This window comes from Papaver somniferum, chromosome 4 (genome assembly GCF_003573695.1).
Source record: "Papaver somniferum cultivar HN1 chromosome 4, ASM357369v1, whole genome shotgun sequence".
In the NCBI taxonomy this organism is placed as follows: Eukaryota; Viridiplantae; Streptophyta; class Magnoliopsida; order Ranunculales; family Papaveraceae; genus Papaver; species Papaver somniferum.
In genome coordinates, this window is record NC_039361.1 from 7,014,500 (window position 1) to 7,041,903 (window position 27,404).

The window sequence follows — 27,404 nt, forward strand, 5'->3', positions numbered from 1 at the left end:
GTTAAAATGAATCTCCATCATCGATCATTTTGCCACATGTATGGCTAGATATTAAGAATCTGAGACATAATGTTTCATTGGATGGTGGGTGTATTTTAGAAATGTTCAAAAAGACGGGTGTAGTTTTGTAAACAAGTTTTCAATTGGGTGCATATTGGAAAAATTTCCAAAAAAAAAATTGAGGAAAAATATTTCCTATTTTTTCTTTGATTGACCGCTTTATGGAATCTTTTTAGAATGTCAGCTAGCTGAGATGTTTATTTCTCTATGGCTGTGTTTTAGTTGTTGTGTTTGAATTGCATGGCTAGTCATATTTGTAATTCTGCTCCACCTTGCCAGATTAGGCCAAGAAACATCCCATTCTGCAGTACTGATTATGACCATTACTGGTTAAAAATTAGTAGCAACAACTTGCTCATGGGCTGAAGCACCAAGGAAATTCTCCCAGTAGAACCAAACTAAGCCATGCCAGGATTCCCTTTAAAAGGCTTCATCACAACGTAAAGTAGTTAGGTTCAACTATATGTTGTTTCCTTTAAAATTTCTTATTGAGATGGTCAGCTACTGCATTTGCCTGTTTATCATCTGAATGCTGAAAAGTGAAATCCCACTGTCTGGATGCTTTTTTCTTTTATTTTACTGGTATTTTTCTAGATGTTTTATTTCTTCTTTACTCTTTCCCTTGCAATAGCTATGTTAGATTTGGCATTCTTGTTATTGGCAACAGTCATGTTAAATTCTCTGATTGACTGAACTTCCTTTTGTAAACCAATGTTTTACCCTAGGTTGCCATCTTTGCTGAGGGTCATTGTGTAGGTGTACTCAACATTTCCCAGTTTAACTGAGGCAAGACCCACAACAATGGAAATTCTAAAGCACTAAACATAGACCATAAAGCATCATGGCATACGCATACACTAGTGTCACGTCGTAACCTACATTTAGGTGATGCTTTATGGTTTACTTCTAGTCATGGACTCGATTTAAACACTAGGAATAGAAATTGTGAACCCACTTGGGAGCTTTGAGGCCTACAATGACATGAGCAACTAATTGCAGCGAGACGTGTTAGATTGGATCATGTTTTGACTCATATATATTTTGGTATATTTTTAAAGCATTTTCAATAATGGGTGTTAAAAACTCTGTATGGATGTCTAATTAGATCTTTATTTATAGGAGTTTACATATGTGTGGCAAAAGTAATATCTTTTGGCTTGTGAAGTTGTCTGGTCTTATTTTAGAATATTTAGGCGGATAAAGAAGAAAATGATTTCCTTGGATAACGATTAATTGTTAGTGCCTCAGTTCCCTAAATATTTCTTACTTACTGTGCCCTGGGAATTTCAACTACTGCAACTTGAGCAATTTTTAATTTTGCACCCCCAGAATTTAGTTCTTCTATAAAAGGATGATACTATTCAAACCCCAGACCTCTTGGTACAACCACAAAGTGCCTTGCTGAACCGGTATCAGTTTTTGGGGAATATCATACCTAATAGCCAACTTTTAGCTTCCGTCCACACATAGCCAAACCCCATTGTGGTTGTCATTATCATCATAGTGGTTGGAAGGAAGTATATTTCTTCCTTCCTTTTTCTACTTTCATTTAAATTACAATCTCATGTCTCCTGCTTTTTCATAGAGTGAATTTGGGTTGTTAGCTGGGTTTTTTTTCTTTTGATTAGTATCTCTTCAGGTTCCATGGAGAAACCAGAGTTATCAAATCAGAGAAGTGAACGTAGACTCCCAACATCAGCCAGAGCAGCACCTTGGCTTATTATCCCACATGGAGAAAATCGTAAGTTTCAAACTTTCTTTAACATGTTTGATCCTATGAACAAATCTTACAAAAAATTCATACCAGAATTGAGTAGAAAAAGATTTTGGCAAAAAAATTCTCACCAAGGATGGTTAATTATTGTGTGTGAGGAGGATAATGATCCCAATTTCAATAATGGAGATTGTTTTCTATGGAATCCTTGTTCACTAGATATTATTATGTTACCTAATTTATACCATTTTAATCAACTATATAGATGTCCTATCAGAGATTGTCTTTTGTCTTCACCTCCTGATCAGAGCAGCAGTTGTGGTGGTACTGGGGATGGGATTGAGGGTAGTGGTAGTCATAACAGGCATAGAGGTAGTACTGGTGATGATTCAAATGTTTATATCCTTTACTATGACGGTGGATCTCGCTATATTATTCTTTATTGTCACGCTGGTGAAAAACAATGGAGAAAACATGAGTATGTTGATGGAGATCGAGATCTTGAATCAATGTTTTATTTTAAGGGCAAGCTATATATAATGTGTTGGTATGGCCGAGTCTTGGAGATAACAATAACAAATGGCGGTTCTGACATTTGTGATGAGGAGGAAGAGACACTCAGCCTCAGTATAAGTAAATTTAGTACAAATGAGAACAGCATAATTTACTCAGAAAACGTAGCAAGACGTTTGGATTATTATCACTCATATTATTTGGAGTCTTTTGGTGAAGTTATTAGAATCGACAGGCATTACATTGAAAGAGGTGATTATGAGCACCTTGTAACCAAAATACTTGTATCGAGATTGGATTTCAATTCATTGACTTGGGAGGTAATGAAATCTTCGAGAGACCATGTCTTCTTTATAAGCTATCTTGATACTACTGATGATGAGCGCTATATTGTTCCTACTGATAGCAAGCGCTATCTTGATACTACTGATACGCGACTGTCTTGCTTGGCCTCAGACTTGGGTTTATCAACGGGTTGTGTGTATTTTACACTAAAATGTGATCTGAGCGTGTACAAGTATGACCTGGAGGACGAAAGCGTTTCAGTTTCTTTACCATGTCCTGATGTACCAACACCATGGTTGTCTCCCACATGGCTAATGATTCCTACATATTCAAGGTAAGAACTAACTGCGCTCGATTTTTATCCTAGTTTTTTTATTCAATCGTAACGTCCCCATTTCATATTAATTTTCAGAATTTTTAATAATGTTCTGTTCCATTTTATGCATAGGGACGATGACAGTAGAATAACAACAGACCTTACGCTAGGAAGTTTAAAGTATGAAGACGTAGAAAAGGTTATAAAGGCAACAGAAAACAAAACTAGCACTGTAGATGAGGATGACGATAAAGAGGATATTAAAGAAGCAGGACTATTGATCAAGCTTAATGATGATATAGTATGGGCTATGTCAAGTTTTCTTCATAGAGTGGATTGTATACATTTACGTGTCGTTAGTAAAAAATATCGATCAGTAATAGACCTGAGAAGATACTCTTCTGCTAGAACAGTAAAGAACACAGATACATCCCCATGGCTGTTTTTCCCTAAGAACGATCGATCCATTTTAAATTTCGTAAACCCAATGCACAATAATGAGAACTACTTCTTGAACATCCCTAAGTTGCTGAAAGGTTCTAGAATTCGGTTCTCGAAAGGTGGATGGTTGCTCATGTCGACAAAACGCAAGATTTTGTTCTTCTATAATCCATTCACAAAATCAACTGTCAGACTTCCAAACTTGCCAGATATTTCTGACTTCACAGGTATCTCATTCTCGTCCTTACCCACTTGTTCTGATTGTCTAGTTTTTGCCATCATTAAAGAGTTAATCGTGGATCAAGTTCGTATCTTTTTTATAAAGCGGGGAAATAAAGACTGGTCATATGATCTGTACGATAACGTTTATTTGCCTTCCAATAAGATAAACCTGAAGTTCGAGCTGACTCTCAACAATCCAGTTTTCTACCAAGGAAGATTCTACTGCGTAGACAACAACGGAGCATTAGGAGTATTTAACTACGAACACTCAAACATGAGTTGGGAAATTCTATCCATGATAACCCCGCCTAATTGTGGATTTATCTATAACAGTTATTTGGTGGAGTGTGAAGGAAAACTTCTGTCTGTGTTGTTAGGACGTCTAGGACATTGGGTTCGTATTTATAGACTGAACGAATCTATGATGGTCTGGATTGAAGTTAAACATTTGGGGAAGCATATGTTGTTTCTTAGCAGTACATCTTGTATCTCAGCAATTGCTCCAACTAGTCAAATGGAGAACAAGATCTACTTTCCGAGGTTGCATAACGAAGAAATATTATATTATTCTCTTGAAACCGGTATGTATCACTCTGTTGGGAGTAATCATTCTGCTAAAGATTTTCATGATTCCAGGGAGAAATTACATTGCAGTTGGATAGAACCTAATTGGTCAGAGATCTCAGATCACTATCTCGATTGGCTTAACATCTAGCTACATTCTTAGCCTCCTCTTGCATTTCTATTTTCCTGTCCTGTAACAGAAGTAGTTTCTGATTTATATGTATTCTGCATGAACTATGATTTCTTTTAAGATGGTCAGTGACTGCATTTGCATGTTTATCATCTGAATGCTGAAATCCTACTGTCTGGATGCTTATAGTTGTTATTTTGCTGTGTCCGCATTAATGGCAACTACAAGATGAAACTTAGCTTATATAAAGACAACTCTCTTTATTGATGTTTAGAAAATCTCTCAAAACTAAACACAAGCTCTAATCTTGCTCATATGATCAACCACAATTTAGGTGATCATATATATATAAAACTATGAATTCCTTTTCCTAGTCCTATTATCTTATTACATGTCTTTCCTTTTCTTAGAACTAGATGACTTCTAATTCCCTTAGGATTACATTAATTTCCTAATCTTGTCCTAACCAGCTTGTTAGTGACTTCTATGTTGAAGTTTAACCAACATTCTCCCCGTTAAGCTTCAACCTTACCCGTGACATATCTTGTACTCCAAGTAATTGTCTCATTTCTTCAAACTTGATCCGAGCTAATGCCTTTGTCAATATATCTGCTTTCTGCTCAGTTCCTGGTATGTGTTCAACGTTAATGACCTCCTTCTCGATGCATTCTCGTATGAAATGATACCTTTTGTGAATGTGTTTCGTCTTCCCATGAAACACTGGATTTTTAGTGAGTGCAATTGCAGACTTATTATCAATCTTGATGAGAACTTTTTCAGGTTCTCTTCCTTTGATTTCACCCAACAGTTCTTGAAGCCATATTGATTGTTTAGCTGATTCTGTTGCAGCCATAAACTCAGCTTCACAGGATGAGAGGGCTACAATGTCTTGCTTCTGTGAACACCATGTAATAGGTGCTTCTCCAAGATAAAATATATGAACAGTTGTACTTTTTCCATCATCTTGGTCAATATTATAACTGCTGTCACTATACCCAACAATTTCTTTTGATCCTCCTCGACCATACTTCAATCCATAGCTGATTGTTCCTCTTAGATATCTCAATATCTGCTTTATTACATCACCATGAGACTTGCGTGGACTCTGCATATAACGTCTTGCTACTCCCACAGAGAAAGCCAAGTCTGGTCTTGTGTGTAACAAGTATCTAAGGCATCCAACATTTCTTCTATAAGTCGTTGGGATCAATCTCAGCTTCTTCTTGTGCCTTTGAAACTTTAAGTCCAAACTCCATTGATATCTTAGTTGGATTACAAGTTTCAAGTCCTGCTTCTTTCAGAATTCTCCTTGCATAAGTTTCTTGTTTAATCTGAATCCCATCTACTCCTTGATGGACTTCTATGTCAAGGTAATAAGTGAGTTTTCCGAGGTCTGACATCTCAAACTTTGATGACATTTCTCTCTTGAACTCATTGATCACCTTAAGGGAGTTGCCAGTCAAAAATAGATCATCTACATAGACTGCAATCACAAGAAGCGTTCCCTTTTCTTCTCTTCTGTATACTGATGTTTCTTTAGAGCACTTAAGAAATCTGATTTCTTTTAAGATTTGATCTAACTTTGTATTCCAGGCTCGAGGGGCTTGTCTTAGACCATATAAAGATTTTGATAACTTATAAACCTTATGCTCTTGTCCTTTTACTTCAAAACCTCTTGGTTGTTCAACATACACATCTTCTCGCAATTCACCATGTAAGAATGCTGTCTTAACGTCTAAGTGGTGAATTTCCCATGAGTTTGATGTTGCTTCTGCTATTAAGAGACGAATTGTCTCTAGTATAGAAACTGGTGCGAAAACTTCATCAAAGTCTATGCCTGATTCTTGAACGTATCCCTTAGCTACAAGTCTTGCCTTGTATTTGTTGACAGTACCATTAGCATTCCGTTTTATTTTGAAGATCCACTTAAGACCAATCACTTTTACCCCACCTGGATTATCAACTAGAAACCAAGTCTTGTTTCTGTTGATTGAAATAATTTCTTCTCTACATTCTTGTGTCCATTTAGTCGAGACCTTTGCTTCCTGAAAATTCCTTGGTTCATCATTAACAGAAAGTAGCATAATCTCACATTCTTCTGCAGCTTGAAGAACATAATCCTTCAGATACTGTGGCTTTTGTATCTGTCTTGTTGATTTTCGCAGTGGAATTGGTTGAATTATTTCATCGATCTCTTCTTCTTCTTCTTTTTGTTCTACTTCTTCGTTATTCTCAGTGTTTTCATTATTCTCTTCTTCTTCTTGATTAACATCATTGTTTCCATTGGTATTGATGATTATGGGTCCTTCGCCTTCATCAATTACTTGACCCCATCTCATGTGAAACATTCCTGGATCCCTACTTGGTCCATCATTAGTTTCTTTCCAGTATCAGTTTGCTTTTTCATCGAATACCACATCTCGACTTACTATCACTCTTTTCGTTGTTGGATTGAATAATCTGTAAGCTTTGGATCCAGGCTCAATTCTTAGATTCACAAGAGTCTGAGATCGATCATCCAGTTTCTTAAGAGTTGCAGAATCAACTTTTGCGTATGCTTTGCAACCAAACACTCTTAAATGATCTATGTTTGGTTTTTTCTTTCGCAAACTTTCATATGGAGTCATGTCTTTCAGAGCTTTCGTAGGTATCCTGTTTATTAGGTATGTGGAGTGTCGTACAGCTTCTCCCCATAGATAATTAGGTACCTGCATAGCCTTTAAAGAACTTCTTGTCATCTCCATTAGAGTCCTGTTTCTCCTCTCTACCACTCCGTTTTGTTGTGGTAGCCCTCGAATCATCTTGTTCTGAGACATAGTTTTTAAGGTTCTGAAACTTATGTGTCCTAATCTTGCATGCCACTTCCATGTCTGATCTTCCATTCTCATATTCAGACATAATGGCCTTCCAATCATGAGACTTATCTTGTAGAGTCTATTCTGTGAGCGTGAGACTCTAACTAAAAGTCTTCCACTTGGGCCATGAACTGTTAGATAATATTGTCGCATTCTAACATCACATCCAACTTCTGTAACTTGTCCTAAGCTTAGAATGTTGCTTTGTAAGTTTGGGATGAAGTAGATGTTTGTGACAAGCTTCTGTTCTCCGGTCTTGATCTGAAATAGAATTGATCCTTTCCCTTCAATTTCTACAGAAGATCCATCCCCAAACTTCACTTGTCCTTTGATTTTCTCATTGAGTTCAGAAAAGTAGTGTCTCTTACCAGTCATGTGATTGCTGGCTCCATTATCTAAATACCAGATTCCTTCTTCTCCATCCTTTGATTTGTAGTTCTTTGGTATTAGTTTCCCTTCGTTTAAGAATACAACTTCGTGCATGAAAAGAGATGTATCTGCTTCCCTTGTTTCACTCTTGTTTGTTTCTTCCATCTTTTGTATTCTTTCAGGGCATACAGAGGAGAAGTGTCCTGGTTTATCACATCTGTAACAAATAATGTTTGATCTATCCTTCTTTTCTTTCCCTTGGTTTTGATCATTCTGACTTGTTGTTCTATCTTGTGAGTTAAACCTTCCTCCCCTTCCTCGGCCTCTGTTTCCTCTTCCACCTCTTCCTCTTGTCGCAGAGTTTTGTTGGTAAGAGTTTGTGTAAAAGAGTTTTCCTTGAGTTTCTCTATTGTTTTCTTCATCAAGGATTCTTTCTTCATATGCTTTCAATCTTCCAATTATATCTTCATAGCTAGTCTTCTTTAAATCTAAGACTTGTTCGAGGGAAGCTATGATATGAATATACTTGGATCTTGGTAAACTATTGAGAAACTTCTTTACCAGTTTATCTTCATCAATGGATTGCCCAAGTGACACAGCTTTTGAGGCTATCTCTGATAGCTTTCCTGCAAAGCTATCAATAGTATCAGTGTCTTTCATCTTCACTCTTTCAAATTCGGACATTAAGGTTTGCAGACGGGCTTCTTTAACTCGATCATCTCCGATATTACGTGCCTTTATTGCATCCCAAATTTTCTTCGAAGTTTCCTGTTCACCAACTTGTAGAACAAGACATTCTGGTATTGCTTGAAATAGTAATCCAATGGCAACATTGTTTTTGTCTGGGTCCAATGTACCAGGATCAATTGTTTCCCAAACTTTGTAGATTTTCATCAGTACCTTCATTCTCATGGCCCATATTGTGTAGTTTGTGGCGTTGAGGATTGGAACTTGTATTGATGGTGGCGTGAACTGTTTTGCACCCACAATGGTGGTTTCGTTTGCCATGGCTCAGAAACAAGCTCTGATACCAATTAATGGCAACTGCAAGATGAAACTTAGCTTATATAAAGACAACTCTCTTTATTGGTGTTTAGAAAGTCTATCAAAACTAAACACAAGCTCTAATCTTGCTCATATGATCAACCACAACTTTGGTGATCATATACATATAGAACTATGAATTCCTTTTCCTAGTCATATTACCTTATTACATGTCTTTCCTTTTCTTATAACTAGATGACTTCTAATTCCCTTAGGATTACATCAATGTCCTAATCTTGTCCTAACCATCTTGTTAGTGACTTCTATGTTGAAGTTTAACCAACACGCATTCCGTATCCGTCTTCATACTGGTATTTATCTGGATGTTTTATTTTGTTTTACTCTTTACCTTGCAATTGATATGTCAGATTTATTAAATCCAGCTCTGTACACGATAATAGTATAATAACCAAGTTCATTAGAAAAATCTTTACCTTGTTCTTTGGAAGTCAAAACCGTGTTATTGGTAACAAACATGCATCAATGGAGTAAATCCTATATGTTGGAAACCTATAAAATAAAAAGAGTAACCAGAAAATAAATAGAAAGAGATATCAATCAGAAAAACATGGTGATACTGGCTCAGAGATAAAGAAACGTGCACCCTGATTTATAAGGGGTGCACATATTTGGACTCTGAGAGATAAAGATGTTTTTACCCCAGTTATCTGAAACTAAACTCTAAACATAACACAAGCTCTTTAGCCATAAGTCATAATAAGTCCTCCATTTCTTGGGTTAATAAAAAAAAAACCCTTAATATCCAAGTGACGGTAACAGTAATGTGTTTCTTGGGTTGTGGTGAAGAGTTTAGTCCAAGTGCCCGTCGCTCAATAATCCTGCTAACCATTTGTTTGTTATCAAACAATCGTTACCAATGATTAGTTTGTCTCCAGCAACAATAAAAATGTCGTAGATTTCGACAAACCCCGTACAACGCTTCAATGAATATCGATTCAGTAATCTAAAATGTCAAAAAATGGAAATCTCAAGTATCTTCTTTTTGCTCCTATTTTCTGACTGTGATCGTAACAGAGAACTTTGATCGACTAAGGTCCATTGTCACAGATTAGAGGGTATAATAAGATAAATCTGTACAATATGTTCTTAACTTGTTTAATAGGAACCAGATTTTACTTTATATAATTCCATACTTGTGTAAATTCTGAGGTTTCTTTACTACTGCATGACCAGTGAAGGGCACCATTTCAAAGCAATCCAAGAGTTGGTGTATCGTCAGGAAACCTGTAAGAGTTATGCGTTTTCCATGAATCTGATCGTAGAGTATAGGCAAAAAATTGAAAAGAATTTTCAGCTCATACCTTCAAGTCATCATCGTTACAATCATAACCAAATCCATACCCAGTGTTGTAAATGCTCATAATTGAAAGTTCGCACGATGGTATTTTCTAACATATATTCTCTAGCACATAGGTTCCAGAAACATAGTTTTTCCCACAGGAGAACGAGGCATATGATAATGAACTAATGATGTAAACAGAACAAGCCATCACTAGAACCAAAAATTGTAACACACATGTGTTCGTGTTATCATCGAAAGGAAATTCTAGCATTGGTGCTTTTTGATGATAACAATGGTGTTGAAGCATAATTCACGGAGTAAATCCTATATCTTGGAACCCTATTAAAATCGTTGGGTGCAATAATCAAAATAAAGAAAAAAAATAAAATAAGCAAAGGTATTGATACTTAGCTCCTTTATAATGGAAGTGATCGATTGACGAAACGAACGAGCTTCTCATATCTCCACAACAGCAACAAGGCAAAACTTTGGAAAAACAGAGTGAGACACGTGTTCAACACGTTGCCCTTAAGACATTAGCGCCCGGCTACATTCAAGATTGATGCTATAGCCCTCACAGGACGGATATCTCCAGGATAAAATACCCTACTACACCTACTACTAGCATATGTAGTAGATGCTCAACTTGAGCTTGGCAACTCCGAAAAAACCGTTAAGGAAAATCGCGAACTCTTAAGAAACGCTATAAAATATTTTCCCTTAGGGGTTCCTCTAAAATAGCGCAACTCCTTTCCCATAGATTTTATAAAAGTAGTGAATTTCTTTATTAATGGAATAAAAAATTTAAGAAGAGGAAACTCCACAATGTGGGACTAATAAGTTTTTCATTCACAAAAGAAAACAATAAATTATTATTTTTATTAAAATTATTAAAAATCAATTTTTATTAATCGTTTTCCAACAAAAATCGTATAGTATCAACCTAGGACTGTTTTCGCTATCATGTATACCCTGATAAAGATGATACTTAATACCGGTGTTATTGACAGTGTAGCTTTTTTGGCCTTTGTGTGCATTGACTCAAATGTTTAGAACTGAACATTTATTCATCAGTTTTGTGTGCAAATTAAGCTAAGGAAATCACCTGAAAGAGGTGAGAGATAAGATTCTATCTGTTGTAAACCAGAAATGTTAAACTAGGAGATTCTAAATTCTTAAAACTAAGACGCCAACTTGAAACTAGGAGTATCAAGAAGCTGACATATGTATTAAAGGTTTATGTACTGCTTTGGAAACCTGTAAGAGTGTAGGGTTTGAGTTGTTTTCCATGACTACGATTGTAATGTATAAGAACGTTCAATACATACTACAAGATTCGTATATAACATCGTGTTCGCTTGGCATGATTAACTCAAGCAACATTGCATTTAGATAGAGAAATCAATCAGGAAAAAACAGTTACATATAACTGAGTAGAAGATAAAGATGTTTTTATCTTACTGTTAGCTGTTATAATTAGTAATCCTTGGTTCTTTTTTCTATATAAGTACGTGAGTTAACTGAAACTAAACTTTCGACATAACACTGGCTCTCCAGCCTATTGATATCAATACCAGGAATAGAGCGAGACGTAACTAGTTCTCCGTCTCTTCGATTAATTAAAAAAAATCGCCAATCGGAATTCATTAATATCTCACTATTTACAGAAGACCAAATCGGCTCCAAGTAACGATAACTTCCAAGTGTTTCATGGGATGCGGTGAGGAGTTTAGTCCAACTGCAAGTCACTCCATAATCCCGCATCACCCATATATCGATGCAGACAAGTTTTTTACTACAAACTAAACAAAGGATGTCGTCTAACACTCCCAATTTTGTATACAAGTCAGAGAAGGATCCTTTAATATTACGATACGGCTCTGGAAATGGCAATTCAATGACTGTTTCATCTTTAATATCAAAAGAAACTATTACTGGATTGGATGTTTCTTTGTTATGGCATGACCACTGAAGAACTCCGTTAAAAAGCAATCCAGGTTTTACTCTTCCTCTAGGAAACACGTAAGAGTATATTGTTTGAGTACTTCTTGTTGGATTAACTTCAACATAGAAGTCACTAACAAGCTAGTTAGGACAAGATTAGGAAATTGATGTAATCCTAAGGGAATTAGAAGTCATCTAGTTCTAAGAAAAGGAAAGACATGTAATAAGGTAATAGGACTAGGAAAAGGAATTCATAGTTCTATATATATATGATCACCAAAGTTGTGGTTGATCATATGAGCAAGATTAGAGCTTGTGTTTAGTTTTGAGAGATTTTCTAAACATCAATAAAGAGAGTTGTCTTTATATAAGCTAAGTTTCATTTTGCAGTTGCCATTAATTGATATCAGATCTTGTCTACACCGATCCATGGGAGACGAGAGCACCATCATACGTACAAGATTTTTCACAAGCACAGTTGAAGCTTAACGGGGAGAATGTTGGATTAACTTCAACATAGAAGTCACTAACAAGCTGGTTAGGACAAGATTAGGAAATTGATGTAATCCTAAGGGAATTAGAAGTCATCTAGTTCTAAGAAAAGGAAAGACATGTAATAAGGTAATAGGACTAGGAAAAGGAATTCATAGTTCTATATATATATGATCACCAAAGTTGTGGTTGATCATATGAGCAAGATTAGAGCTTGTGTTTAGTTTTGAGAGATTTTCTAAACATCAATAAAGAGAGTTGTCTTTATATAAGCTAAGTTTCATCTTGCAGTTGCCATTACTTCTCCATGAATCCGATCGTAAGGTATTGATCAAAACTTGAGAAGTATATGGAATACAAACCAACTTTTAACCTTCATTCTTAGAATCATAACCAAATCCATAACCAATGTTGTACCGCATGGCCAAACTTGAATAATTAATGATTGATGGAATTTGTATTTTCTTATATTCTCTAGTACATGGATTCCAAAGACATAAACAACTAGTTTTATCAACACCATTACCGTCGTTGTAACCACTAATAAATAAACAAATCAAACCATTACAAGAACCCAAGAGTTCAACAGAACAAATATTCTCGTTATACTCGAACAGAAAGTGTATTGACGGTGTTCTTGATGTTAAGTTAAATACTGAAGCATAATCCGTGGAGTAAATCACATATCTCGGAGAACGACGAGGATTGTAAGCAATAACCATCAGCTTATGGTTGTTTTTGCTATTTAGGACAGTCTGATTAAGATGATACTGAATAAATTTAGGCTTAAAAAGCAGAGAATACCAACCCTTACAATCGCACCTACAACTTAAGATGGAATTCGCTGGTAACTTGAGGAAGATGTCTACCTGAATCTCTTACGGAAAGCTTGAGAAAACCATCTATGAAATATTTAGGGCGTCAAAGAAGAGATTCTTTGGAGTAAATTATTCTTATGACCCTATATATTTTGGGTCTTACTCTTATGACCCCAGGGTCATAAGAATAATTAAGTAAATTATCCTGAAGGCCCTACTATAATATTATAAATTAGTTTACCATAATAACCTTCGACAAAATATGAAATTCAACTGTTATGTATCATTATATCCCCATAGGGCTGGCAATGGATAACCGATATCCGATATCCATTTCCGAAATCCGACATCATATAGGATTTAATCCGACATATCAGATAACGGATATCGGAATCCGATATGCTATCGGATATTTCCTCTTAACGATATCGATATCGATATCGGAATAGGTTGTTTCCGTTAGGTTAATATCCGATATCCGATAGTCTAGGGGTGTACTTGTAATTTCCTACCCCTAGGTATATGTGTCGCATGTCGGGAGAGAATGACCCATTTCATTCATTCTACCAAAAGTCCGTTTTTTCTCATTCTCTAACAGTGATTCACTGGTTCGTGATTTGATCGAGAGAGGGGGACTGAGCGATCGATTTGATCGTGATTTGGTCGAGAATATTGATGATTAGAGACTCTCAATCAAGAAGTAAGTCATTGTTTGTGTTTTCTATTATTGTTTCGAAGTTTAGGTTTTTTTCCCCAAATCGATTGCGTATTTAATTGTTTTTGTTGTCTATTATTGTTGCGAATAGCGGATTGTAGGTGGGTTTGATGTATATTTTGAATTATAAAATTGTATGATGTTTAATTTTGATTTTAGAGAGTTAGGGTTTGTGATGTTCTTCCCTAAATTAGAAATTAGGGTTTATAAAAAGAACTTAGAAGGGAAATAACTGTTTGAGTTTCTATTGGATTTATATGAATTTGAAATTCTTTGTTGTATGGTATCAAAAAATCAAAGTATTTGAGAACTAATTTTGTCTTTACTTCCTTTGTTCCTTCAGCAATAGCTAGTTGCCACAGGAAATAGTTTGAAGAAGCAAGATTGATCCAAGGGTTAAATCTTTTGTATCGTCTGGAGGATCATCTTCTTGGCACATATCAAGTAGGTTTTCTATCTGTTAGTTTTCTATCTGTTAAAGCAAGTTAATGCCTAATCGATTGTTTCGAATTTAAATCTTCCTTTTAGTTTAATTTTGTCATTTCTATGTTAATATGTCAACTGATTTCAAGAAATCTTTGTGAGATTTTGCCCCTGCTACTTTCATTTTTATACTATTTGGAATCACTATTTGTAGTAGAAAACAATCAAGTAAATGTAGAAAAGAGGAAAGTAAATGACCAAAACAACAGAGCCTGGAGTTATACAGTTATGAGTGTAAGGAATGATTCACCATGCCAAATAACAACATTTGTACCTGAATAAGGATTTTGACGATAAAAGCTTAGATGTCAGGTTTCTCCTAGAGAGACAACTGTGATCTCGGTGCTAATGAAAGAGTTCTTTCCTTCTTGAACCTGAACTTGTTGACAAGTTCCTTTGAGCCCTTACAACTGTAGCTGGTATAAGCATGTATAAACAGCTATAACGTAATGAACAAATATAAGCATGTTTAATCCTTTTTTATGTCATATGTACATTAATGAACTCATGAACTGTGTGTTTATTTCTGGGTTGTCGTTGTTCTCAGAATGTCTCAAAGTGAAAAAGCATCCAATAGAGTTGGAACTCCAAGCTGCAGTCAACCAATTTCCCAACATCCAGAACAAGAAGATCAAAGTGTTGCTTCAACAATTGCTTCAACAGCACCTTCTTCGAGTAATAAGAGATCATTGGCAGAAGTAGCAGATGAAAATCATCCACTTGTTATTGCTTTATTGAAGAAATTGCGCACAACAAGGTCACCTTCATGGGATGAATTCACTAGGAAAATCATTGTAGAGCCTGATAAAGATAACCCGGTTAAGGAAGTGGTTGTCCTTATGGGTGAATGTCATCATTGCAAAAAGTTGGTACCTGATTGTAGTGAACAAGGAACTACCCGCTTGGCTCAACATTTAAGAATCTGTCCCCAGAAGCCTCAAAACAATCCAGGCCAGATGAAGATTACCACTGCAGTTAAAAAAGCAGGTACTAACCAAGTTAAATTACTTAATTACAAGTATGATCCAATAGTTACTAGGAACTGCCTTGCTAAAATGATTGCTAAACATGATTACCCACTTAACATGGTTGAGCATTTCTATTTTAGAGATTTTGTTAAGTCTTTGAACCCTGCTGCGAGAATGCCATGTAGGAATACAAGTAAAGCTGATGTGTTGAGGTGTTACGCTGAAATGAAAGGTGAATTGCAATTACAGTTAGAGAATTTGACTTCCAAATGTAGTCTCACAACTGATATGTGGACTGCCAAACACACTAAAGATGGTTATTGTTGTGTCACATGCCATTTTATAGATGATGAGTGGAATTTGATTGCCAAAACCTTAGCTTACATTGTAGTGCCATCCCCGCATACAGGAGATGTTCTCTCAGATTTTATCAAAACTTGCACATTGGAATGGAACATTGATAGGAAGTTTTTCGCTTTGACTGCTGATAATGCTCCAGCTAATGGTGTTATGATGAGAAATCTTATTAACTGTCTAGATGGTAAGAATTATTTGTTGCTTCAAGGAAAATTGTTTCACATGAGGTGTAGTAACCATATACTGCATTTGATTGTATTGTATGGCATGAAAGTAGCTGCTGTGTTTATAGAGGGTATTAGAGATTGTGTTAAGTATGTAAAGTCTTCACAAGCTAGGAAAGAGAAGTTTGAAACAACATTGACACAATGTAGATTGTCTGGAGAAGTTAGTTTAGATGTGGACACAAGGTGGAACTCCACTTTTACGATGCTTAAGAATGCAATTAAACTGCGAGAAGGTTTTCATAGACTTAGTGAGTTCGATTCTGACTTCGATATTATGCCATCAAGTGAGCAGTGGGACCAAGGAATAGAAATTTGTAATTGTTTAGAGGCATTTAATAATATTTCAACTGAGTTTGCAGGGATTAAGTATCCAACTTCAAATCTTTATTACAATGGGGTATACAAAATTAACCAAAGCATCACAAGTTGGGAAGATAGTACTTTTGAGTATGTCAGAGAAATGGGGTTGAAAATGAGAGAAAAGTTTAATGCATACTGGAGTGAAAGTAACTTGATTATGAGCATTGGAGTAGTTTTAGATCCAAGATATAAGGAAAAATGGGTTAGGTTCACATATAAGATAATTTTTGGGGATAATGAACGTGCATCAGTTGAGTATGAGAAGTTCAGAATAGACTTGACCAAAATTTTCAAGGCATATGAATCTCAAAACAACACTTCAGCTCCTGCTTTGTTTAGCAACTCTGTCTCTCGCATGGATGTAAGAGGCCCAGGTACAACTAACCCAGATTATGCTACTTTTCTGTTGGAAAATGATGAATATGATGTTCAAAAATCTGAGTTAGAGACGTACTTAGAAGAACCAATTCTTCCAACTGTGTCACCCCAAGATGAATACAATTTTGATATATTGAGTTGGTGGAAGCTAAGTGCCGCTAAGTACCCAATTCTATCAAAGATAGCAAGGGATGTGTTGGCTGTTCCGGTGACCAGTGTAGCATCAGAGTCCATGTTCAGCGATGGTGGAAGGGTTCTAACAACACACAGAGCTTTATTAAGTCCAGAATTAGTCCAAGCACTTCTATGCTTAAGTGATTGGCTTCCAGGCTCCTTTGATGCAGGTAAATCTTCTTTTCCTTTGCTTAGTTCTTTTCCTTTGCTTTTCTGTGATGCATCATGTACCATTAGCTGATCGAACAACAATTGAATCTTTCATTTTCTGCAACAACCAAGGAAAGCATAACCATGAGCATGACCATGAGTACTGAGTAGCATGAGTATGGACAAACATGTATAAACCCTGTTGCTAGTATAACTCCACCTGCAAATGCGCTTTTATCATATTGTTTCGTTTGTTTCGTTTTGTTTCGTTTAAACCTTGTTGCTAGTATAAACCATGTTTGCTTCTCTTTTGTTTCGTTTGTGAATGCAGATATGGAAGTCATCGACTGAAGTTGATGCAATGATGCAACATATAACCAGGCATCCAAGGAAGATCATCACTAGCAAGTTGTTTGACATTATTGTTAAGTCTATGTACAAGAAGACATGGTTTTTTCTCTTTTGTTGTTGTGTACTTTAGTTTGCAGACTATTTGGTTGGGTGTTTGTAGTTTTTTTCTTCATGTGTGATGTGACTGAGACACTGGAGTAGTGTCTGTGTGGGTTTTTCTGTCTTTCAGTTAAGCTAAACACTTGAAAATTCTGTTAAATTTCAGATTTTGCTTCTGTCCAACAAAACCGGAAATTAACGGATAAAAATCCGATATCCGATAGGTTAACCTTAACCTTATCGAATTGGATATTTGATATCCGTCGGATGTTATCGGATACCGGATATCCGATAACCCTTAACCTTAACCTTATCGGTATGGCCAATATCCGGCGGATATTTATCCACTGCCAGCCCTATATCCCCATTTCTCTGCCCGTTTCACAACTGGTAAACAGTTTCATAACTACTCTCAGAGAAGAAATTAAAATTTTTAAACCCAAATTCATCATCTCCTTCGTCAAATCGATTATCATCGTCAATCATTATCTTCATCGTCAAATCGATTATCATCGTCAAAAAAAAATGGGAAAAAGAAAACCTAGAAAAAATACGAATTGTTCTTCTGATTCAGAAGAATAAGAAACATCGAAGAAAGTACTGCATGCAAAAAAAATGGTATAATTTCTGTTGATTTAAATCTTTACTTGTATAGAGTTGATTTAGTTGATACTTTTTGCACGGGCTAAAAGTTGAATTTTGATTTTGAAGGAGCATCAAAATCTGGAGAATCAAAACCTAACAACAACAAACGTATAAGAATGGACCAAGAAATTGAATCTGATGAAGAACAAACTGATTTGTCTGAATCAAATGAAGCACAAATTGAATCATTTGAAAGAGGTATAGGTTTTTCATGTTGATATGTTTTCATTTCTGCAGATTAAGAAATGTGTGAGTAATATCTCCACAAAATAAAGTGTGGATTTTATCTTCACAAATAAATTATTAGCTAATTGTACTTATTTGTTTTATAGCTCATATGTTGCTTTAACTATTGTTACATAAAATGTGAAGAAAATCTAGTGTAACTTAAAATATACGGTGTAACTTAAAATATGTATTTGTTTTGTAGGAGCCATTAATATGAAGAAATTTGGTAAACGTAGCAAGAAACATATTGATTCTGATGACGAAGAAAGTACTAAATGTTAGATGTTTCTGGATTTAATGCTCAATGTTACTCAAACATATAATAGATTTTTTTAATTTCTGTACTCCACATTTTCATTAGATATCAGAGTGACATGCTAAAAAGTCGTATTTTGTTTACGCAGAAGCATATGAAACAAGCTCAAAAAGTAGAAGTCTAAGAAAAGTACTGGCAAAAAAAATAAATTAAGAAATCGATTTGGTTGCTGGATCATCTAAGAAAGGTATTTCCTGGCAGGCGATATAAACAAAAAACAATCTTTCTCATATGCAACTGAGCAGGCTTCGCTCGACTCTCTGACTAGTAATTTGTATCTTCAAAAATTAATTTTTAGATGCTTTTTCCTAGTAATGTGTGAGTATTATCTCCACGAAATAGTGTGGATAGTATCTTCACTGAATCAATTTTTTAGTTAATTTGATTATGTAGATAATCTGCATAGTATAATGAATGTGTAGATACTCTGCATAGTATAAAGTTGTTTGGTTTCTTTTTTCTTTAAATATTGTTACTTATAATATGTATTTGTTTTTGTATGAACCATTAACATGAAGAAATCTGGTAAGCGTAATAACAAACAAATTGAATCTGATAAGGAAGAAGGTACTAAATGTTAGGTGCTTTAATTAATGTTAGGTGCTCTATCAGTTGTTACTTCATTAGAGTGACACGTTAAAAAGTCGTATTTTGTTTCTGTAGTAGCATATGAAGCAAGTATGAAAAATAAGAAGTTTAAGAAAGGTGGTGTTGGACCAAAAACTTAATTCCCACTAAGATAAATATCCCAATTGTTGAGATGAATTAAACTCATAATGGATCAATTTATAATCAGGTCGTGAAGAAATTTCTGGCATTAAATTTGAACCTTGTACCATCTCATAGATCATTGGTTTGTTTCTTTGTTGTATTTTTGTTTTGATATATGTTAATAGAGAAACTAGTGTTGATATATCCTACACAAAAATGGGTGTTTGTGGATATAAACATCAAAAGTGTGTATATATCCTACACAATGGTGTTTGTGGGTATATCCTACACAAAAATAAAAACCAATGAAGAAGAAGGTGTTAAATATTTCTAGCTTGGTGAGGTAAACAGATAGTAATTGTTAAATTTCTCTCTGCCATTTCTTATGTACCCTTGAAATTTGGGTTTTTAGGTGTTTCGTTATTAATATCACTGAATTTCTTTTGTTGGTTTATGTTTTGGTTGAATGAAGTGAAAGTGTTAGACAAAATCGAGCCTCATTGGGTGGAAGGTGGTATATGTAAGGTTGGAGATGATCTACATCTTTGGCCTGGTGTTATACTTTCTCCACACAAGGAGATTATAGAGTTGTCGCTGAGTTGTAAGTATAATTTTACATGTATAAGGTATTCGATTTTAACTGTTTTGATACTATTGAATCCCTACTTTATAATGCTATAAAATTGTGTTATCATGTCATTGAGTAATCCGGTAATTTCCACATGAGTATAAAATATTTGCGTGAATGGTATCTGCACCAAAACATTGTGTGAATAATGTCTTCAAAAAATAAAGTTTAATTAATTTGTACTTGTTGTGCAAATTCATATGCTTAAGATCATGTGTATTAGTGTTACGTTTCACGTTGATATGTTAAAGCTCATATTTTTAAGTTGAATTTGTCTGTATTTTTAAGCTGAATCTATCTCTATGTATATGCTACTAGGTTTCATATGGATACGTCTATATTTCAGCAGAAAAACATTTGTGTGAATGGTATCTGCACCAAAACATTGTGTGAATAATGTCTTCACAGAATAAATTTTAGTTAATTTGTACTTGTTGTGTATATTCATATTCTTAAGCTCATGTTTATTAGTGTTAGGTTTCATGTTGATACGTTAAAGCTCATATGTTTTAGTTGAATTTGTCTCTATGTATATGCTACTAGGTTTCATGTTGATATGTCCAAAAAAATATTTGTGTGAATAGTATCTACACCAAAAATTGGTGTCAGTAATGTCTTCACACAATGAATTTTAGTTAATTTGTACCCGTTGTTCAGATTCATACGCTTAAGCTCACTGAATTTCTCTCTGCCATTTCTGATGTACCCTTCAAATTTGGGTTCTTAGGTGTTTCGTTATTAATATCACTGAATTTTTGTTATTGGTTTATGTTTTTGTTGAATGAAGTGAAAGCGTTAAACAAAATCAAGCCTCATTGGATGGAAGGTGGTATATGCATAGGTTGGAGATTATCTACATCCTTGGCCTGGTGTTATACTTTCTCCACACAAGCAGATTATAGAGTTGTCGATGAGTTGTAAGTATAATTTTACATGTATAAGGTATTCGATTTTAACTGTTTTGATTCTATTGAATCCCTACTTTATAATGCTATAAAATTGTGTGTAAGCATGTCACGGAGTAAGCCAGTAATTTCCGCATGAGTATAAAATATTTGTGTGAATGGTATCTACACCAAACATTGTGTGAATAATGTCTTCACAAAATAAAGTTTAATTAATTTGTACTTGTTGTGCAAATTCATATGCTTAAGCTCATGTGTATTAGTGTTAGGTTTCATGTTGATATGTTAAGGCTCATATTCTTAAGTTGAATTTGTCTGCATGTTTTAAGCTGAATCTATCTCTATGTATATGCTACTAGGTTTCATATTGATACGTCTACATTTCAGCAGAAAAACATTTGTGTGAATGGTATCTGCACCAAAACATTCTGTGAATAATGTCTTCACAGAATACATTTTAGTTAATTTGTATTTGTTGTGTAGATTCATATGCTTAAGCTCATCTTTATTAGTGTTACGTTTCATGTTGATACATTAAAGCTCATATGTTTTTGCTGAATTTGTCTTTATGTATATGCTACTAGGTTTCATGTTGATATGTCCAAAAAAATATTTGTGTGAATAGTATCTACACCAAAAATTGGTGCGAGTAATGTCTTCACACAATGAATTTTAGTTAATTTGTACTCGTTGTTCAGATTCATACGCTTAAGGTCTTGTACATTATAAAATATATAGATTGAATTCAGGATAAACGGGTGCATGATGTCTGCACAATATAAAATGTGTGTATGTTTTCTACACAGCTTAAATTTTTTGAATACATATATGCATAATTATTAATTTTGAAATGAATGCATAATGAATTCATATCGTACTTGTTACTAAGTTATTTTATGAAATTCTTTTCAGTTTTTTGTCCAGCACAAAGATACCATGCAAACAACATTGAAACACGCAGTTTCATTACCAATATCAAATATGACCTCTAGTGTGAAGAAGATCATGATACCCTTGTGCCATGAAGAGGGAAACAACAACTTTCAAGTTACTCACTGCAACCACCCCTGCAGAAAGTTGAAAAGAAGAAAATTGCATGGAATAACTGCAACAACATCTTTCAAGTTACTCACTTATTTTCAGATTGTTACTATATATATCTTAATAAGACATCTTATGTTCAGATTATTACTATATATCTTCAAACTACTACAGGTTTTTTCTCTTTATCAACATTAATCTTGAAATCCTGTTCATATGTATGACTGTTCTATTTTATCTTTGCTACATGCTTAATATCTGGGCAGAATAAAACGTGTGGGTAATTTCTGCACAGAGTATATTTCTGCAAAAATAGTTATGGATATAAGAAAGTTAAAAAGATTTGATTTTAAAAAGAGTTGCAGATACTTTTCAAGTTGGTTTTAAGTTGTTAGGTTCAATTTTTATTTGATCACAAATAGTTTCTTCGATAACTATCCAAAATAACTGAGAACAAAAAAAAACTGTGCATGACCCCAGCACATAAAAATATATGTGAAGAGTTTCTTCACATAATACCTTGACATGAAAACCAATGCAGTCTATAATAAGTTTATTCCTTCTCAAGATAAAAACCAATGCAATCTATAATAAATTTATTCCTTCTCAAGATAAAAACCAATGCAGTCTAGTAACATGAAAAAAAAACTAACATAATAATTTGTGTAAAAAAGATAAATGTAGCATCTCAGAACCCATAAAACTATATAAAAATGTAGTTCAAAGTAAAAAATTCACTTATAAGACAAAGTATTTTCCCAATTCATGTCCTCTTCTTCGACCATGGGAACATGGGAATCCGTTAACATCCCATCTTCGACAAGTACAACTCATAGCATACAACTCTACTAAATGCTTCTTTGGAGGAGCTAACGTATACACCTTGAACAAGCCCTCCCTTGCTTGCTTAACCCTGTAGCTTCTACCAACATCCTTAATGGTCTTAAGTATGTATTCCATTCTTGGTGTAAGATATGATTTCCACTTTTGAAATTCTTTCTTCCTTTTATACATGATCCATTCCATAAGATGAACCCGAATTTGTTCCGCTAAATAAGAATGTGGAAGACCCTTGTCATTTTTTATAAAATTATTGAAAGATTCGGCAACACTAGAACTCTTTTCTCCATAACGCATTCCCAAAAATGCATAGGCCCTATATGTTCAAATAAAATAGTGTGAACTCTTTTTACATTGTTAAGGTATTGAAAGATTCACCTAAAAATGTACATAATAACTGCACATGCCCTATATATTTTCAAAAAAAAAAAAACAGTGTGAATAGTATATCCACATAAACATATATATAGCAAAAACAAAGAACAAAAAAAACATACCTTGATTAGCATCCTTCCCCACAGCTACCAGTAGCGCACCCTTGTGTTTCCCGACAAGAAAGGTAGCATCAATGATTATCATAGGACGACAGAAGTTAAAGCCATGTATAGAAGCTATAAAAAATCTCTCAAACTTCTTGGAGACTTTATCAACTTCAAGGACAACTTCAATACCAGGATTATACTTCTTCACAACATCCACATACCATTGAAAGTCTGAATATGACTTAATATCATCTCCCCATAAAACTTGCTTTCCATACTCAAGACCCGAATAAGCTTGATGGTAAGTTAAATCTATCCCATAATCTAATTCAAAGATACTTTTGATATCAGAAAGCCTTCTTCGTGTAGATCGTATCTTATATCGTCCATTATGACACTTCGTACAAACTTACACTTGCATTTAAATTTGCGAGAATCAGCAATACCATCTCTGCATGTGTGCTCTTTATGAAATATTTTAATTTCAAACAGATCTAGGTTACCTTGGATGGATGAAGCATGGAATCTCCATTTACAAGTTGTCGTGGCGAACGAAGCACACTATAAAAATAAAAGAAAGAAAATCAAAAAAGAAGATACAAATATAACATCAAAAAGTGTGTATATTTCCACCACGGGAGAAAGTGTATGTATTTTCTGCACATGAAAAAATGTGAATACTACCTCCACAGGAAAATGCCTTAATAGTGTAACGATAAGGAGCAGTCTTTACGATTGCATATGGATATCCGGTGCTGATGCAATGCTTATCTACCAGACAAATTGTAAAGTATGAACTTTTTACCAAGATATGATGCACCCAAACAAGGACAATCAGACAAATTGTGTAAAAAATTTACTAGAATAGGTCTGTAAAAGATCAAACAATCTGATTGCTCATTCAAATTGTGCAATTTGAACATAACCAATGATTCCCACATGACATCTGATCAAAATGTCTCCGTGCCTTACCGAAATCACCACATCTCAAGTTCATATCTATCGTATTAGTACTCAATACTGTAGTTACTGGATTAACATCGACAGTCCCAGTTACCATAGATATAGTGTTAAGTGCAACATTTCCGTCTCCATAAACAAATATTTGCAAGAATTACTAAACTGAATTTACTGCACCAATGGTAATTCAATATCTCCGGTTCCATAAACCGCATCCAGAGACCTACATAGACCAACCAACCGATCCAACAAAGCTAGTTTGTTGGTTTTGGTTAGCAACATCTCCAGATTAAAGTGCATAATTTGCTATATACAGTGCATCTGTGGAATGAACTTAAGTATGATGAATAAAAATGAAATATATAGCATTCACAATACAAGCAATATGTACAAAGATTAAAGATTTATCATGTTTCCAGTGATGTACAAAAATTAAAACATATCATTAGATTGAACATGCATATTTTCGGCACAGATTGAACGTGTGCAGATTTCCTACACAGATTGAATGTGTGCAGAATTTCTACCCAGTTTGAATGTGTAAAGATTTTCTACACGGATTAAACATTTAGTGATGCTTGTAGAGATATGAAGTTTTTTTACCAAGTTATAATCCACTCAAACCAGAACAAGCAGATCAGCAAAAGATCAAATAATCTGATTGCTTGTTCAAATTGTGCAGTGTGAACATAACCAGTGCAAAAATGTTATGGATCCATTCAAAAGTAACACATATTACCTCAAATTGAAAGTTTCAACGAATTAGTTTTTCTTAATTAAAGATTGAACTCAGAAATTAAATATTTCATTTAAAGCCTATTGTTAGCAATAAAAATTTGAATAACAATGATAACTATTTCCGATAAAAATAGACGAAAACTGCGAGCGAAATTTCGAGAAGGAAAAAAATAAGAATCAAAACAAAAAAAGTGAGAATCAAACCCTGTTTAGCATGCATTCCGAGTTGAAGATCGAACCAATTTTTCCTGAACTAAGCTTGATGAGATGCTCATGAAGAGATTCATTTTGAGCCCATTAAATTGAATTAAAAATCTAAAAATCTGGTGTTTATTTCTCTCTCAATCGATTTAGATCAGAAGTTGAAAACCCGGAAATCAACACTGCAATCATTTTCTCATTCGATCTTTCTCTTTCTCCGAATCTCGATTTATTTCTCTCGTTCTCTCTTTCAATTTGTTTCTCAAAACTAAAACTGAGAAGGCTATTTTTGGTATAATTATTTTTCCGTGGAAGAAATCAGTAACTGAATTATTCCCATGACCTCGATATTTTTTCTGATGGCCCTCTCTCTCAACTGGGCTAAAATTTTTAAATTTGCTTCAAGCCCAAGGCCAAGAGAATAAGAGAGAGTGAGGAGAGGGTCAAACACTTAATTCCCACGATTCCTTGTCTTTCTACAATGTGAATTAGGTTTACTGATAAATTTGCTCACTCCATGGGGGTTAGGCCGGTTCCTATGGCAAATGGCTAAACCCTTCATTTTCCATGCCAGTTGACCTGGCAAACTGGTCGCGCCACTATGGGAGAAAACATAAGCGGTCGAGTCTCCACCGAAAGGTTGAGGAAAGACCGACCAGTTTTAAAGAGACCGCTAGCGGTCGAGATTCGGCCGCTACCGGTTTTGTAATCATCGCCGCTTATTAAATAGTGAAATAACGGCTATTCCCCAACCACCACCACCACCACCACCCCACCCACCCACCCCCCACGTTTCCCTATAAATTCATCCCATTTAATTCAATTTAATCACACCTAATTTTCTCATTAATTCTATCTTACTCACTCTTTTGTACCTTAATCATCTGTTTAATATATTTTTTCAACTAAATGGATATGAATTCTTCAGACGAAGAAGTGCGTATTCATATGGATCGATTTTAAGAACAACAACGAATATTCGTTCATGCGTTGAATCAAATTGATGATGAGTCAGATGAAGATAAAGAACTAACCAAATACTTGATGCAGATATATTCATCGGGGCAAATGGTGGGCCCCGAAGATAGGTATATTTTAATGCAAAACATTCCCCGGCAGCGGCGCCAAAAACTTGGTGGGCCCGGAGATGTGTATAATTGAAGCGATAAAAACGGGGGCCTACAGTAATACCGCAAGTGCACGGTCGTCAGTTGTAGCTCGTGCAAGTACGGGTCGATCCACAGAGATCGGGTGTGTTTTGTTGTTTCTAGCTATTTGGGCTCTAAATTGCTATTGGGCTTCTAATTGTGCTTTGGGCTTAGTGGGTTTGTTTGGATTAACTGTGAACTGAACTTGGGCTCAACAGTTCACTTGTGAATTGGGCTCAGTGTCTTTTGATGTGAACTGGGCTTTGGATTCAGTCAAGGATCTGGGCCTTTGGGCCTTTGGTGAACTGAACTTCAGTTTTGATTTAGCTAGGCCTTTGGGCTTACCTTAACCTAAACTGTGGTTGGGCCTTAATAATGAACTTGGTCTTTGGTCTTAAACTTAGGCTTGGGCTCAGTTGTACAAACAATAGACAGTGGACTTAGAACTGAGAACTAGGCCTTGAACTGGACTGATGGGCTTTGGAGAGGAAGCAGCAGCAGCAGCAGAGCAAAGAAAGGGCAGCTGCAGCAACAGCAAAAGAAAGCAGCAGCAACAACAGGAAGGAAAGCAATGCAGCAATGCAAGTGCACAGTGCAGTGAAAGCAACAGCAGCAATAGCACAAGCAAGGAAGAAAACAGAGATGCAACAGACAAGGCAGTGAAGCAAAAACTAAACAGATTAAAAACTAAACAGCAATAAAGCAGTGAACAAAAACAAAACAAAACAAGATGAACCAAGGCCTAAGGCCAAGGGCAGGGGTGATAAAGAAACTGAATTGAGGCAAGGCTAGGCAGAATACAGGCAAACAGGAGGTATACTAAAAGAATGGAAGAGAACTAGCTTGCTATAAGCACTAGTTTCTCCCAATGCACAATCAACACTGCATCCTAAGCATACAACAAGAATGGCAAGAAAATCAGCTTGCTATGAGCACTGATTTCTTGCCATTGCACAATTAGTTCAAAGCTTCACAGATGTATCTAACCTAGCATTCCTTCAAATGTAACAATACATTAAACACAACAGGAACATTTAACAAACATCAACAGGAATGAAATGCATTAACAGGACACAAGTATTAACAATGAACATTTAACTAACAGCAAGCAAGTTTAGCAAGTTTAACATAACAGTGAACATAAACATCAACAATGAACAATTAACAATGAACATGACTGAATTTTAACTGAAACATGGATATAAAAATTAGCAGCAAATTGAACTGAA

At 35.1% G+C, this 27,404-nt stretch overlaps 1 protein-coding gene and 1 long non-coding RNA gene across 4 annotated transcripts; one reads left to right on the plus strand and one right to left on the minus strand.

Moving 5' to 3' along the window:
• The first annotated feature begins 1,645 nt into the window (after positions 1 to 1,645).
• LOC113274672 lies at positions 1,646 to 4,440 on the plus strand. Its single transcript, XM_026524066.1, has 2 exons — positions 1,646 to 2,906; positions 3,021 to 4,440. Exons 1-2 carry the CDS (start codon positions 1,705 to 1,707, stop codon positions 4,264 to 4,266), a joined length of 2,448 nt encoding a protein of 815 aa, XP_026379851.1. The 5' UTR covers positions 1,646 to 1,704; the 3' UTR covers positions 4,267 to 4,440.
• Positions 4,441 to 22,438: 17,998 nt separating this feature from the next.
• Positions 22,439 to 25,339, minus strand: LOC113274673. 3 transcript variants are annotated; one of them, XR_003323148.1, is made up of 3 exons: positions 25,031 to 25,339; positions 23,144 to 23,899; positions 22,439 to 22,962 (listed from the first exon to the last, which is right to left on the minus strand). It is a non-coding gene; the product is annotated as an uncharacterized LOC113274673 (long non-coding RNA). The 3 variants fall into 3 exon arrangements; XR_003323147.1 differs by having other exon boundaries at positions 23,144 to 23,689; positions 23,813 to 25,337; XR_003323146.1 differs by having other exon boundaries at positions 23,144 to 25,337.
• Positions 25,340 to 27,404: the final 2,065 nt, after the last annotated feature.

Coding starts and splice junctions, on each gene's coding strand:
- LOC113274672 (XM_026524066.1), top strand. CDS start 1,705: ATGGAGAAACCAGAGTTATCAAATCAGAGAAGTGAACGTAGACTCCCA. Junction 2,907..3,020: donor ATGATTCCTACATATTCAAG/GTAAGAACTAAC, acceptor TTTTATGCATAG/GGACGATGACAGTAGAATAA.